This window comes from Vulpes lagopus, chromosome 16 (assembly GCF_018345385.1).
Source record: "Vulpes lagopus strain Blue_001 chromosome 16, ASM1834538v1, whole genome shotgun sequence".
Classification (NCBI taxonomy): domain Eukaryota; kingdom Metazoa; phylum Chordata; class Mammalia; order Carnivora; family Canidae; genus Vulpes; species Vulpes lagopus.
In genome coordinates this window covers 2,643,755-2,657,660 of record NC_054839.1, presented here as the reverse complement: position 1 = coordinate 2,657,660, position 13,906 = coordinate 2,643,755, and the positions used below count along the sequence as shown (strand labels likewise).

Sequence of the window (13,906 nt, the reverse complement as noted above, 5' to 3'; positions counted from 1 at the left end):
TTGTCGGGGAGGCTGGCAGCTCCAGTCAGAGATGGCTGGAGCCCCCTCACCCAGACAGGCGAGGCCTCCACATCCTGCTTGTCTTGAAGGGCCCAGAGGTGAGCCCGGATTCATGGGCAACACAGGAGCCACCGGGAGTGTGGGCGACCGAGGCCCCAAGGGACCCAAGGGAGACCGAGGACTCCCAGGTAAGTGGCTACTCACACACCTGCAGAACCACGTCAGGCAGGCTGCCAGCCTTGGACGGTCCTTGCGCCTCCAGGCCTGGGGGCCCCTCTCTGGGTGCCGTTTCTCATGGAGACCTGCCAGCACCCCCACTGGGACACGCTGAATCACACTAACTGTCAAAAGGGCTGAACAACGTCTCCAGTAAGTTATTATCCATCTTGTCTTGAGAGCAAGTCAGGTCTGGGAAGCTCACAATGGGTGTCAGCAGATAGAAAAATTGAACACAGGTCAGAGCAAGAAAACCGAGGGATTCTTCTTTTCAACTGGGCTTTCTTTTCCCTTTCCAGGTGCCCCTGGCTCTGTGGGATCCCCCGGGATCGCAGGAATCCCCCAGAAGATTACCATCCAGCCAGGGCCAGTGGGACCACAGGGAAGGAGAGGCCCTCCGGGGATGCAGGGAGAGATGGGACCACAGGGACCGCCGGGGGATCCAGGTAGGAGCAAAGCCTCCTTCTCCTGTTTGCTTTCTTTTCACTGTGGTTTTCTTGCTGAAAACGCTTTGTTGAGCAGCAGTGACACTGAGCATTGTCACTAGTCAATGACAATGCTAGTCACGCTCGCTCATTTCTCGGCTCTGCAGGTTTCCGTGGAGCTCCAGGAAAGGCAGGGCCCCAGGGCAGAGGTGGTGTGTCTGCTGTTCCCGGATTCCGAGGAGACCAGGGGCCTATGGGACACCAGGGGCCAGTGGGCCAGGAAGGTGAGTGATGAACGGCAAATGGGAACAGAAGGCAAGGTGGCTCTTCTGGGTCCGCTGAGGGACTGACAGATGGATTGTGGTCCTTGGGGAGGGAAGCACACATACCAAGGTGAGCACAGATGAAAGGCTGCCCTCCTTCCAGCCTTGGGGCTGGGTGCGCTTCTAACACCTGCACCTGACTAGAGCACCTGTGCCCGGCCAGAGCACCTGTGCCCTGCGAGAGCACCTGCGCACACCTGGCACAGTGTCCCCAGGCCGGCTGGCTCCCTTCCTTCCTCTGACACATCTGCAGGTACCTCAGAGAAGGAAGCAATTAACAGACTTTGAGAAAGAGGATTTGTAAAAATCTTGATGGTCTCAGACGATGAGCTGAAAAAAAAAAAACAATTACGTTAGCAGGAGCCATTGTAAAGTCTCGTATTACTGATTTCTTGAAATCACTTGGACATGTGCAGGATGAACAGGATAGGCAGGAAATACTAGCAATTTATGCAAAGAGAAATAGATTTGTTTTAATCCCCCTGAGCACATGAGGAGCAGGAGGGGAACAGCCATGTGACAAGTTAAAGGGCTGCACAGTGTCCCAGTCACGGGGATGAGCAATCTGCTGTCCTCCCAACAGACTGACCCATGGTCTGGAGGTTAGGGGTTACCTGGGGGATGCACAGTCACGGACACACAGGGACAGAGGGGAGTCATCCAGGCCGGGAGACCCAGGCAACAGTGTGGAGGGGACATCCCATGAGGAAGTGATGACAAGTAAAAGTGTCCTGGGAGGGAAGGCGTAGGGAGAGGCAAGATCAACCAGGACAGTGAATTCCCAGTGTTTGATGGGTCATGTTGCTGGAAGTAGACTGGACATCCTGCTGTGCTCTGGGGGCAGAATCACCCCTGGGCAGACGTCATGGGAGGCAGGTTTCTGTCCCAGAAATGGCCCATGTGTGCGATGAGCTCCCTGTCCCCAAGAGATCTAGCAGAGGAGGCCCATGTGTTGGGTGGGCCCTGGACTGCAGTCCTCTGGGCTTTCCCAACTCTGAGTGTCAGAAAGATCAGGTCCTGCCCAGGAGGCTGTTGGTCTGCCAGGTGCAGAGCCCGCGAGGGCCAGGCTTCAGGGAGAAAGCAGGCAGGGGCGGCAAGAGCTGAGCGATGTCAGCCCCACACTGTGGGCTGAGGTCCACGCAGCAGCAGCTGCAAGGTGACCACTTTCTCTCGGGTTCTAGGGGAGCCGGGCCGCCCAGGGACCCCCGGGCTGCCAGGCATGCCCGGCCGCAGCGTCAGCATCGGCTACCTCCTGGTGAAGCACAGTCAGACGGATCAGGAACCCATGTGCCCCGTGGGCATGAACAAGCTCTGGAGTGGATACAGCCTGCTGTACTTCGAAGGCCAGGAGAAAGCCCACAACCAGGACCTGGGTAGGTAGGACCTGCGGAGCCAGGCCAGCTCAGCTCCTGGGCTGCTGCTGACTGAGGGCCCCGGGCCTGTCCACATCCTGGTGCTTCAGAATAGATTATAGCGGCCTGTGAAAGCTCTCAACCTCGGGTCAGGACCCCAGAGACTGCCTTCTCACCTGGCAGCGGCCTCCACAAGCTCAAGAGGCCCCTCGGGTGGCGGCCACGCTCCCTCCGAATGCGGGCTGGGGCTGGGAGGGCCTGGGCACCACACAGACGCCCCGGGAAAGCGCATGCAGACATATACACATAGACATTGAAGGAAGCCTGGGTGCCAGGAGGAACTAAAATGGCTTTAAATACACAGAAGAAATGTAGCAAGCACACACTGAAAGCAGGGGTGTGCAGGTGGGTGCCTACGTCGTGATATCCGTGGTGGGGAATCCGTCAGGCCGAACCCTGATTGTTTGTGCACGATCCCATCAATGCGGTCGACTTCCAAAATCAGTCTAACAGGAACGAACGCCGGGCAAAGGCCAACAAGGACGGGACCAACCCTGCAGCGGTGGGAACGGGCATGGGGGCAAGCCCCGGGGCTGGGCGGGCTTCCTGTAAGGGCCCTGCACAGAGGCCCTGGGCTCTGGACTCCGGCTCTGGACCTGCCACGAGATAAAATCGACCTTTGTGCCAGGAGCAGTGGAGTCATCTGGGGGTGGGCACAGCCGGCGCTCCTTCTGGGAGAGCCTCTCAGGATGTGGTAGGCCAGGCCCTCTCTGGGATCCCATCAGGGATCTTGGGGCTGGTGCTTGCAGAGCCCCCGACACTGGCCCCAGACAGGGCACAAATTCATGAAGACCCCACTCCCGCTGCTGACCCAGCCTCGTGGAAAGGGCTATGTGAGAACTTCTAGAAGGGCAGGGCTAAAATACCCCAGTGCTGTCCTCTGAAACATGGAACTGGAAAGCCTGGCTCGGTCCCCCGTGCAGGTCTGAGCCCCAGCAGGCAGCTGCTGGACGGCTCCCTGACATGGGGCCTCGGGGCTTCGCCAGGCCTCCGGGAAATCTTCCCGGCATGCTCAGTGGTGACCCTTTTCCACAGGGCTGGCCGGCTCCTGCCTGGCTCGGTTCAGCACCATGCCCTTCTTGTACTGCAACCCTGGTGATGTGTGCTACTATGCCAGCCGGAACGACAAGTCCTACTGGCTGTCCACCACTGCCCCGCTGCCCATGATGCCGGTGGCCGAGGATGACATCAAGCCCTACATTAGCCGCTGTTCCGTGTGCGAGGCCCCAGCCGTCGCCATTGCGGTCCACAGTCAAGATGTCTCCATCCCCCACTGCCCAGCTGGATGGCGGAGTCTCTGGATTGGATATTCCTTCCTCATGGTACGTGGTACTTGCCCTCTTTCTCTCTGAGCATAGAACTGAGGAAAAATCTAGTTCCTCTCCCCAACCACACCCTGCCTGGGGAAGCATGAACAGCTAGCTGCCTTTGTGAGAATAATCAGACAGGGCAGTTGTTCGGGTTGTGCACTACACAAGGGCATCTGGCCCAGGGGATGAGAGCTGGAATACAGCCTGCACTTTTGCCTGCACTTTGCTAACTGAGCCATGTTAGGCATGGGGTGACCCCACCCAGAAGAGGCCCATTAATTTGCCACCAGACCTTTGTGCAGTGGGTAATTGGGATAAACTTGGTTGCCAAACAGCAACCCTAAAGTTTTCCTGCTTCCTCTGTCACTGTAGGGAGAAAGGAAAGTCCAGCCGAGATGATGGGTCTTCTGCTGCATTTATAATTATTATAACTGTCATAACTCCAACATTGACTAGATGCCCAACATGTTAAATATTTCATGTAGTATATAAATAACCTAACATATAAATTATAGGAAGAGATAAGTAAGTAGGGTATCTTAATATTTTTAGAGGTATTAGTGCTGCAGTCATTTGAGGCACCAGAATCTTAAGTTCTGTGCAAAGGCAGGCACACTGTGTACTTTTCAGGAAGCTGACCCTGTAAGGTGACTTCTGAGGACAGACACATGGTTGCACGTGGCCATCAGGGTGCTTCTGTGGTCCCTCTTCTCTCGTAATTTCCACTGGAAATTCAAAAATAAAACTGAGCTACTCCCTTGCAAAGGGAGTGATTTGACTATGTCCCAAAATGAGGGAGGCAGTACTTCTCTTGTGAGTAGTACATCTCCCTCTTGTGTCCGTGGACAAGTACGCAGGGTGCTCTCCAGCTTCTGGGCACTGGGCGTCTGCCAAAGGCAGGGTGATGTGGGGAGCCAGGGCTTAGGGCCACCGGGCTGCACCCACGCCGGGTCTCAGAGCCACAGAAACGCCTACTGGCTTGGACAGTGGGCCAGCGAGCAAGGCCCTGCCCCCTCCATGTGCCCCATCGGCCTGTCTAGGAGGCTGGCCCAAACCCCAGGACTGGCGAGTGTCTGGTCTGCACATGACGACCCCTCTCGTCCATCCCTGTCGGCAGCAAGAAAACCATCATGCCTCACCTCTGTCATTTCTCGCGAAGCCTCTCTGGTGGCAGCTCTAAGGCCAAGGCCTTTGGTTTAGTTTTCCTTTGTGATTCAGACTATGAGGTGCTTCCCACAGGGCACTGACCCCCACCCGACAGCTCTCTCCTGCTTGTCCACTCCCAGCGTGGCCTCAGCACCTTTACACCAAGCGGGTCCCGAGGCACCTGCTTACACCAGACCGAGTGTGGTGGCTCTGGGCTGGGGAGGCTCCTGTGTTCTGTGTGAGCAGAAGACTTCAAAGCTGGTGTCTATGCCTGTGGTTTTGTGTAGAGAGGCTAACCTGGCTTCCCTGCCTCGTTCTTCGCACCCACTGTAGCTGAGCCCACTCCCGTGGCACAACCACAGCCAAGCCAAACGGCACGTTTCTGCCTGAGATCTGGGACCCAGGGCCTCCCGGGGCCCTAACAGGAGCTACAACATAAATGAGACTGACACAGGCCCACGCCCTGGGAGTAGCCACAGGATCATCTCAAGTGACTAGTTGCTCGATTAGCAGCCCTCTGATGGAAACAGTAATTGACACACAAGTTACATGTGGGTTATAGACAAACCAGCAAGTAAAGACATTCTAGACCACCCCACCCCCTCTTCATAAGCGCAGGAGGGGAGGGGTTGGAGGGGCCACCTTCTCTGGTCCTCTGACCTTTGCCTTACCAAACCTCACATACTGACCCACACATCGACTTTATTTGTCCTTTAAAAAAGGTTCACGTTTTAGTGTCTCTCATGCCAGGCAAATTCATTCTTTGAGTGGGTCATTCGGGCGGGAGACAGTATTTTTCCCCAGATGAAGTCAGCCACACCCACCAGAGATCCCCTGCTTCTGCTGTTGTTCTGGTTGTCGCTGAACCACACATCACAGACGTTGGCGCAGGTCCCTGGACCCGCACCTGCAGCATGCCCGTGCCCAAGGCTGCCCTCTGTGGGCCTGCCCTGCTTCAGTTAGCCAAGCCCCAAGCATTAAAGAGCGTGTTGCAGGCATCGTGTGTTGGCAAGGATAGATGCTCTGGGTCAGATGTTCAGTTAGGGGAAAAGCGCATCCAAGCCGCTGGCCCCGGGCTGTCCCTGGAGGGTGCGCTCACAGCCCTGCCCTGTCTCCCTCTCTGCGCAGCACACAGCAGCCGGCGATGAAGGTGGTGGCCAGTCGCTGGTGTCGCCGGGCAGCTGTCTGGAGGACTTCCGTGCCACGCCCTTCATCGAGTGCAATGGAGGCCGTGGCACTTGCCACTACTACGCCAACAAGTACAGCTTTTGGCTCACCACCATCCCCGAGCAGAGCTTCCAGGGCTCGCCCTCCGCCGACACCCTCAAGGCGGGGCTCATCCGGACGCACATCAGCCGCTGCCAGGTGTGCATGAAGAACCTGTGAGGGGATGTGCTTCCCTCTAGGTCCACACTCAGCCGGGTGGGGGGGGCCACTTTGGTGCTTACTCTTAACTTATTACCTCAGAGGACGCCCCCAAGACGGATCTCACTTCTCTCTTTCAACACCAAATGGAAAGGCTACCAAAGGAACTCAGCGCCAGCACTTATACCAAATAGCCCCTGGTCCTCCACAGGCGCTGGCCCTGTCCGTCTGCAGGGAACTGCGACGCCCCAGCACCCTACAGCCATACTAGACTATCGTGCACTAGACGTAGCTAACCTCCTAATCTGTACCCGAACAGTCACTGTGCTTCGAGTGCCGCAGACCCTGCATTCCTGAGCTTAATGGGGCGGTGTGGATAACAGAAGCCACGCAGCCCAGGGTGCTGGACTCACGTGGCAGTCCCCATGGGCGGGTCTCCCGGCTTCTGTGCTGGCAGCTCTGTTCTCTCCCTGAGACCACTGATCAAGAATTTTCACCCCCTCAGGAAAGCCAGGCGTGCGTGCCTTTTATTTTAAAAGCTTTTGATCATCCCACACGAGCTCTCTTTCCCCCGTGTCCTTGCAGACCATCGGGTTTGGCCAAAAGTGTAGAAGCAGAGACCTTTTCAGCTTCTGTTGTCAGCCACGCCTCTGGCGGCCACCTTGTAGGGTCCCCGGCCCCAGGTGGCCCGGGGATCCGCCCTCCGTTCTCAGTGACTCATACGCCTATGCCTTATCTAACCTCTGTAATGACCACAGAATAAAAGTTGGTTTTGAGCTTTTTATACCCTAAGTTATGGGCTGTCTTCATTCATATCTGTAGAGCGCCGTTTGTTGGCACGAACCCCAGGGGCTGCCTCTGGGGCCACGCACCAGCCCTGGCAGAGCTCGCCCCCCGGCCCCCCCCTCCGCGCATGAGCCCAGGTCTACGGGCGCTGCCATCCGCTTCTCAGGGAGCCGCGTTTGTTCACAGAAGACACCCCAGCGACCGCCCCTGGGAGCTGGGAGGCCGGGCCCTTCGCCCGCAATCCTCAGAGTCAGTCAGTTCTGACCTCACAGCCCAGATCAGATCTCCCTATTTCTGAGAAACACGTTTCTGGCTTGAGTTTCTCTGGAACCTGGCTGATCTCGGGGAGCCCAGCTCAATTTATCTTTATCCTTTACTATTCAATCTCACGTTAACCTTTTCTAAGAACAGTTCTCATGTAACTAAATAAGTATTTGCCTAATAATGTTGTTGGAAAGGTCCCAGCAACCACTTTGACTTGCATTCCCCCAGAAGCTGACCAGGACAGGACTCTCACAGGACGGTTATTTGGGGATGTGAGTCCCAATCAGAGAGCGGAGGGGGTCTGGCAGAGTGAGCCCAGGAAGGAGGACGCTTTCCTAAGGGGGTGACCACCCGGGCAGCTGGGGGCTCTGTGCTGTGGAAGCCCACGGAAGGAGGCCACACTCTGCGTGTGCAGCCAAGGGCAGAACAGGGACTGCTCCCTTCACCAGCAATTGCCCTGGTGGTCAGGGGTTACCTGCTACCATCACTTCCCTTGTGCTCCTTGGCATGTGGTGGCCGAGCAGCATCCCGGGTGCAGGTAGTGGAGAGGCAGCAAAGCTGATGTAAGGTGCCGTGGGTTACACCTGTACGTAGATGGTTTCCATAGCAACAGCCACAGCACCCCCGTGGGAGGCAAGGCTGTGGGGCCAGGGCTTGAAAGATGCCCAGCACAGCGCCAACCACCCCCCCACCGAAACTCATGGAGGCAGCTATTTATTCTGGACTCTACTTCCCACGATCATGGAGCAGTCTTGAATGTGTCCCAGTCCTGAAGATTGTAGCTTGACTTGGCTTAGGTGTGATGCCATGAAGGACGAGGCCATGGGGACCCACATCCTCCTTAGCGGGACATACTCCACAGTGGCCTCTGATACCCTCCCCATCTGCAGACTGACTCTTGCGAGGGGTGGGGTGGGGGGGAGTTGCAGAACACAGGCCAATTCACAGGAGCCTTGCCTCCCTTCCATAGCTCAAGTTCAAGAGCAAAGGGCAGCTGGGGTGGGGGCCCGCTCCAAAGGTGTGGGTTGTGTGATGGCATGAACTCGCCCTGATTGCAGCTATTCCCAAAGGTCACCAGAACACAGGGACCAAAGTCCAGCCTCTCCGTGGTGGGAGCGGGGTGGGGGGGAAGGGGGACCCATGCTCTTCCTGGAGCCAACTTACCCCTAATGCTACACTTAGGAGAAGGGGATTCTTGCATCCAGATTATGGGGACTCTGTGTGGGGGTCTCCCTGCACCTCCCTCCCACCTCAAGGCACAGGACTCCTGCCCCACACAGAGGTGTGAATGCACCAGTGAAGCCGCCAGAGGGCAAGGCCGAGAGAAGGGTGGGAAGTGCGCCGCCCCCCACCGCCCCCCGCCACCGCCCCCCTGAGGATGATGGTGGCCCTTCCCCAGGCCAACCACCCAGGTGATCAGCCCCCAGGCACTGCCTCTAGGCTTCCAGGACTTTCCAGTGCAAACCACCAGATGGGGGACACGCGGGGTGCTCCTCTTGTCATGGGCAGCAGGTGAACAAACCGACCCTAAAAGGGAGAACACAACAGCACCCCCAAACAAAGCAGGTGAAGCAAAGTTGAGTCTGTAGGGAGACCCGGTGCTGGAAGTGGAGGGGCCACTAGGCACCCGTGTGAGCTTTTCCTGGCACGGTGGCAGCTCTGTTTAAAACAAGTTCAGAAATGACAAAGTTGTCAGGACCCCTGGGTGGCTCAGTGGTTGAGCATCTGCCTTCAGCTCAGGTCATGATCCTAGGGTCCTGGGATCGAATCCCTCATCAGGCTCCCTACAGGGAGCCTGCTTCTCCCTCTGCCTGTGTCTCTGCCTCTCTCTCTCTCTCTCTCTCTCTCTGTGTGTGTGTGTGTGTGTGTGCGCCTCTCATGAATAAATAAATAAAATCTTTTAAAAAAAAGAGAGAGAGACAAAGTCGTACTTTAAAAAAAACCAGCCTAGCAGCCTGTGAAGTGGGGGAAATAGAGATCCCAACACACAGATTACGACTTTCCAGCCCAAAGCATCCCTGCCACCCGCTGCTGCCCAGCACGGTAGGATGTTGTTGAGAAAGAGGCTTCCGTCTGTGCGAGGACACAGTGGAGCCAGGGGTGAAAACCTGCAGTGGTGGCTCTGAGATCAGGCACAGCAGGTTGGCGGGTGGGTTAGCAGGCTGTCCGTGGCCTCCCCACCCCCGCAAAGGGCCACATTTGTACAAAGGAAAAGAGGGACCATTCGAGGTCACCAGCTAAAATCCACATCCAGCAAAGAAATCCCATGTCCATCGGCTGGCTCACCCACCCAACCAACCTGACCTTCCCAAGTGCTGACCTGGCTCCCTTGGTGCAAACCGCACCCACACAGTCAGAGCAGGAACCTGCAACAAGGCTCAGACCTCAAAACTGGACTGGCATCTGAGATCCACTTGGCTCAGAGCCCTGCATGAAGCCTATTTTTAGGGCAACAATCAAGGGTGCAATGCTTCCGTGTGGTTGATGGAGAACGTGCCATCGCTGGGCACCCCCCAAAAGAACATCTGGCCGTTCAGGGACACAAGCTGGGGGAGCTCAGGGCACATGGGCAAGAGAAACAAAGAACATTCAGGGGAGAAAGGGCCGTGGGAACTCAGCCAGCCTTCAGGCATGAACCACAGGACCCTTCCTTCTGCACAGGCTGCAGATAAACCCTAGGCCTCCCTGGGTGATGGCAGGTTTCAGGGACCAGTCACTGGTAGAGCTGTAATGAAACTTTTGATGATTCACAGATTCATTTTCACTTTCCATTGGGCTCCACTGTGGGATTCACAAGTCTAGGCCCCTGGCTGGGCTTCAGGAACGGGGTATCCTCCCAGGAGAGCCCCAGGCACAGACAGGAGGCTGCACCTCGCTTTGTCCTGTAGGCTGGCTCACACTGGCACCTGGACAACACACACCACACAGGAGCAGAGGAGGCCAGCCTGGAGGGACCCACAAGCAGGTGGTGGGCACACAACACAATCACTGACCCCCTGACCTCCACAACGTAATGACTCACAAAACACTCCGCTTTCTTGCTAGCCTCTGCCTCACTGTGCACTCCGTTATGCACTGAACGCTTGACTCTCCCCAGATCCTTCTGTCGGAGCCCAGACCCCGAGTGGGACAGTGTTTGGAGGTGGGGCCTTGGGAGGTCATGGGGCTGGGTCCTCATGATGGAATTAGTGCCTTCCAAGGAAAGACAGACCAGAGCTCACTCTGTCCACCATGTGGTATCCGCAGGCAGGAAGGGGCTGGACCGGAAATCAGATCTGCCAGCACATGAACCTCTGCTTCAGACCTCCAGAGCTGCGAGAAAAACTTGTCCCGCCTGCATTTGGTTACAGCAGCCCAAGTTGGTTGAGATACCCATGAAAGTTAAATTTCTCAGAAACAAAAACTGCTGCCTCACAGACTCCTTGTCTTATAATCTTCTCCTGACAAAGCAGCCCACCCACCAACCACCACAAAACGGGGTTTCTGAGTTAGTAACTACACGGGTGACCCCAGACAGACCTGAGCAAAGACAGACCTCCTAGGTTTCTATTACTGGAGCTCATGTCATCAAGACAACCAGACAGGGTACCTGGGGGGCTCAGTGGTTGAGCATCTGCCTTCGGCTCAGGTCATGATCCCAGGGTCCTGGGATGGAGTCCGGAGTCAGGCTCCCTGCTCAGCAGGGAACCTGCTTCTCCCTCTCCTTCTGCCCCTCTGCCCCTAGCTTGTGTGCTCTCTCTCAAATGAATAAATAGAAATCTTTAAAAAAAAAAAAAAAAAGAAAGAAAGAAAGAGAAAAAGACAAGCAGACAAATGGACCAGTCTAAATATTCTGAAATTTCTGAGGATTCAATAATAGCTTTTAAAGACAGAAGTACGTGGGCACCGGGGTGGCTCAGTCGGTGAAGCATCTGCCTTCAGCTCAGATCATGGTCTCAGGGGCCTGGGATTGAGCCTCACATCGGACTCCCTGCTCATTAGGGAGTCTGCTTCTCCCTATCACTCCCCCAGCTTGTGCTCTCTTTATCTTTTCCTCTCTTGCTCTCAAATAAATAAATAAGTAAACCTTAAAAAATAAAAAAAGAAACACATTAATCTCACAGCCACTTCCCAGGCACCCCAGCAACAAGTCCACCAGGAGTGAAAATAAGGTCTAAATCAACACAGACCCCACACCAGGAATCTCCTCATAATCCTTTTTAATAATATGCATAGCTCACATGGCTGCAACCAGTATAAAAGCAGTGATTCTGGATGTTGTATAAATTAACACACCAAGAATCATTGTGACGCATCAAGACACAGATACCAAATGGTAGGACCAGGGAGAAACCACAGTGAAGAAAATGTCTGAGAAAACAGTGGGGCAGGTACTCAGGCCAGGGGCCCACACACAGGCCAGGTGCCGAGAAAGTCCAGCCGCACACTTCGGCGAGGCCAGGATGTTAGGAAAAGGAGCGGTCCCTGGAAGTCTTGGCTCAGAAGAGTGTTTTCTGCAGGTGATTCACTTGCCCCCGCCTCCCAACACAGCCACGTGGGAACCACGCCCGTGGACCGCCCAACAGCCAGCTGTGGTTTGCACACGGACCACCTCCTGTGTGTGCAGCCCCTGTAAGAAGCCGCTGGACTCGCACGCTCCTGTGCGCAGCACACTCGGTCATTCCCTGGCCAATCGTGTACACTGGGGCTCAGGCCTCTCTGAGTCAGGCACAGCACCCGGATCTGGTCCGTCTGGGCGTCTTATAACTGGTGATGTCCACTGTCTGTGGTGGCCCCTGGGCTCTCTGCCGCAGGATCACGGGCACCACCATGTCAAACAGGGTTTCAAACAGCAGGTCCACGTTGTACCCAGTTTTTGCACTGGTCTCGAAGCACATCTGCTCAGCTGCTGGCACGTCCTTCTCGTCCAGCATCTTGTACTTCAGGATCTTTTTATAAAACGCCACCGCGTCCTCTGGCTGCACCTGCTTGGGCACTTTGGGCGATCCGCTGCTGCCGCCCCCAGCCACCCCGGGGCCAACCCCTTCCTTCTCCTGGCTGTCTGCGGTCCCGTCCTCGAGCAGGTCCACCTTGTTCCCCACAATGGCGAAGAGGCAGTCAGTGTTGGCAGTGTCTGTGAGGCCCAGGAACCGATCCTCCAGCTCCACCAGGCTCTGCGGGTGGTTCACATCGTAGGTGAGGATGACGGCAGCTGCGCCCCGGCAGTACATGGAGCCCAGGCCGTGGAACTGCTCCCGCCCTGGCCGGGAAGAGGGAAAGAAAGATGCAGGTTATCTCTCCTCCGAGGACACACCCACCGACCACACCACCTGGCAACCCCAGAGACAGCGGAACCGGCCCCCAAGTGCAGGTGTGGCTGGAGCCAGGCCTGAGGGAGACACTAGCATGCACAAAGGAGTGGCCCAGACCCCACGGGACCCACGGGCAGCACCCATCTGCTCTGGGAGACTGCATAACTGCCTGGTTTCCAGGTAAACCCTTACTGCATGTAAACCCAATATTCAGGGGCGCCTGCGGGGCTCCGTTGGTGAAGCATCTGCCTTCAGCTCAGGTCATGATCTCAGGGTCCTGGGATCCAACCCCATGTCAGGCTCCCTGCTCAGCAGGGAGTCTGCTTCTCCCTCTGCCTCTGTCTCTGTGATCTCTCTCACTGTTGCTCTCTCTCAAATAAGTTATTTAAAAAAAAAAAGTCGACCAATCCAGTATTCAGAGAAAGGGTCATGGGCTCATACTACTTGGGTAGAAAGGGATCCCTGATGAAAAAGAAATGAAGAACCTTTGGTCTGTGGATCTTAGGAGCACAGACCAAACGCATGTTACCTACACACATATATTTATTTAAAATGTGTGTCCTTTGCCAATAAACCAGTTTTCAGCCAAATGACTAAAGAAACACAAGCAATTTCTACCTCAACTCCCAATCATTCTGCAACAGCGCTGACGTAAGCCAGGCTGTGCTGCCTCTTTTTGGAGCTGGCTGGCGGCCCTCGTGCCCGGCCCTAGGGAGAGCAGTTTGCTGAGAAAGATGGCCTGATCCTACCCTGACCGCTGACTTCCCCCTTGCACGGAGCCAGACCCAAAGCCAGGGTGTGCCCTGCATGTCCAACAAAGCCCCAGGTGTTTCCCCAAACGATGTGGAGGAGAAGGGGAGCTGAGAAGGTGCCGCCTGCACCAGGTCTGGCAGGGGCTCCGCCTGCTGAGGTGCTGAACATGTAGTGCCTGAGTGCAAGTATCCGAGGGCCACCTGCTGACCAGCAGCATGCACTGTGGGGCTCAGCACCCCCAGAACGGCGATCCTGCCCTTCCACACCACCAGCAGGGCAGTCCTGGGACAAATCACTTCATTACAAGTTCACATCCAATTGCATGCGTGCCAACAGGCAGAAAGGCAGCAGTGCTCCCCCGTGGTTTCTGGACCCACCCTGGGAGGCAATGGTCAAGAAGTCTCTAAAAACAAATTTAAGAACTGGCAACAGCAAAGCATTAGCTGTGAAGAAAAGCAAGACACGTGTCCCCACCAACAGCCATGAGCTAGGCCTCTTCTGTCGGACCCTCATCTATCTCAAGCGCTCTCTCTCAAGCGAGTGATCTGGGCATCATGAGGTTTTCCAAGAGGAAACTTGCTTCCGGCCTCCCCCCGTCGCGTTCCTGAGGCAGTG

The 13,906-nt window shown here is 55.9% G+C and overlaps 2 protein-coding genes across 2 annotated transcripts in view; one reads left to right on the top strand and one right to left on the bottom strand.

The window, feature by feature from the left end:
• Positions 1-6,989, top strand: part of COL4A2 (collagen type IV alpha 2 chain) — a 169,918-nt gene extending 162,929 nt beyond the window's left edge. The window contains exons 43-48 of the mRNA XM_041731385.1: positions 90-188; positions 516-662; positions 809-925; positions 2,146-2,337; positions 3,412-3,698; positions 5,961-6,989. Coding sequence (XP_041587319.1) covers positions 90-188; positions 516-662; positions 809-925; positions 2,146-2,337; positions 3,412-3,698; positions 5,961-6,218 — 1,100 coding nt within the window. The 3' untranslated portion in view covers positions 6,219-6,989. The remainder of the gene's footprint in view (positions 1-89; positions 189-515; positions 663-808; positions 926-2,145; positions 2,338-3,411; positions 3,699-5,960) is intronic.
• A 4,440-nt stretch (positions 6,990-11,429) lies between these two features.
• Positions 11,430-13,906, bottom strand: part of RAB20 (RAB20, member RAS oncogene family) — a 28,745-nt gene continuing 26,268 nt past the window's right edge. Inside the window, exon 2 of the mRNA XM_041731197.1 lies at positions 11,430-12,486. Coding sequence (XP_041587131.1) covers positions 11,951-12,486 — 536 coding nt within the window. The 3' untranslated portion in view covers positions 11,430-11,950. The remainder of the gene's footprint in view (positions 12,487-13,906) is intronic.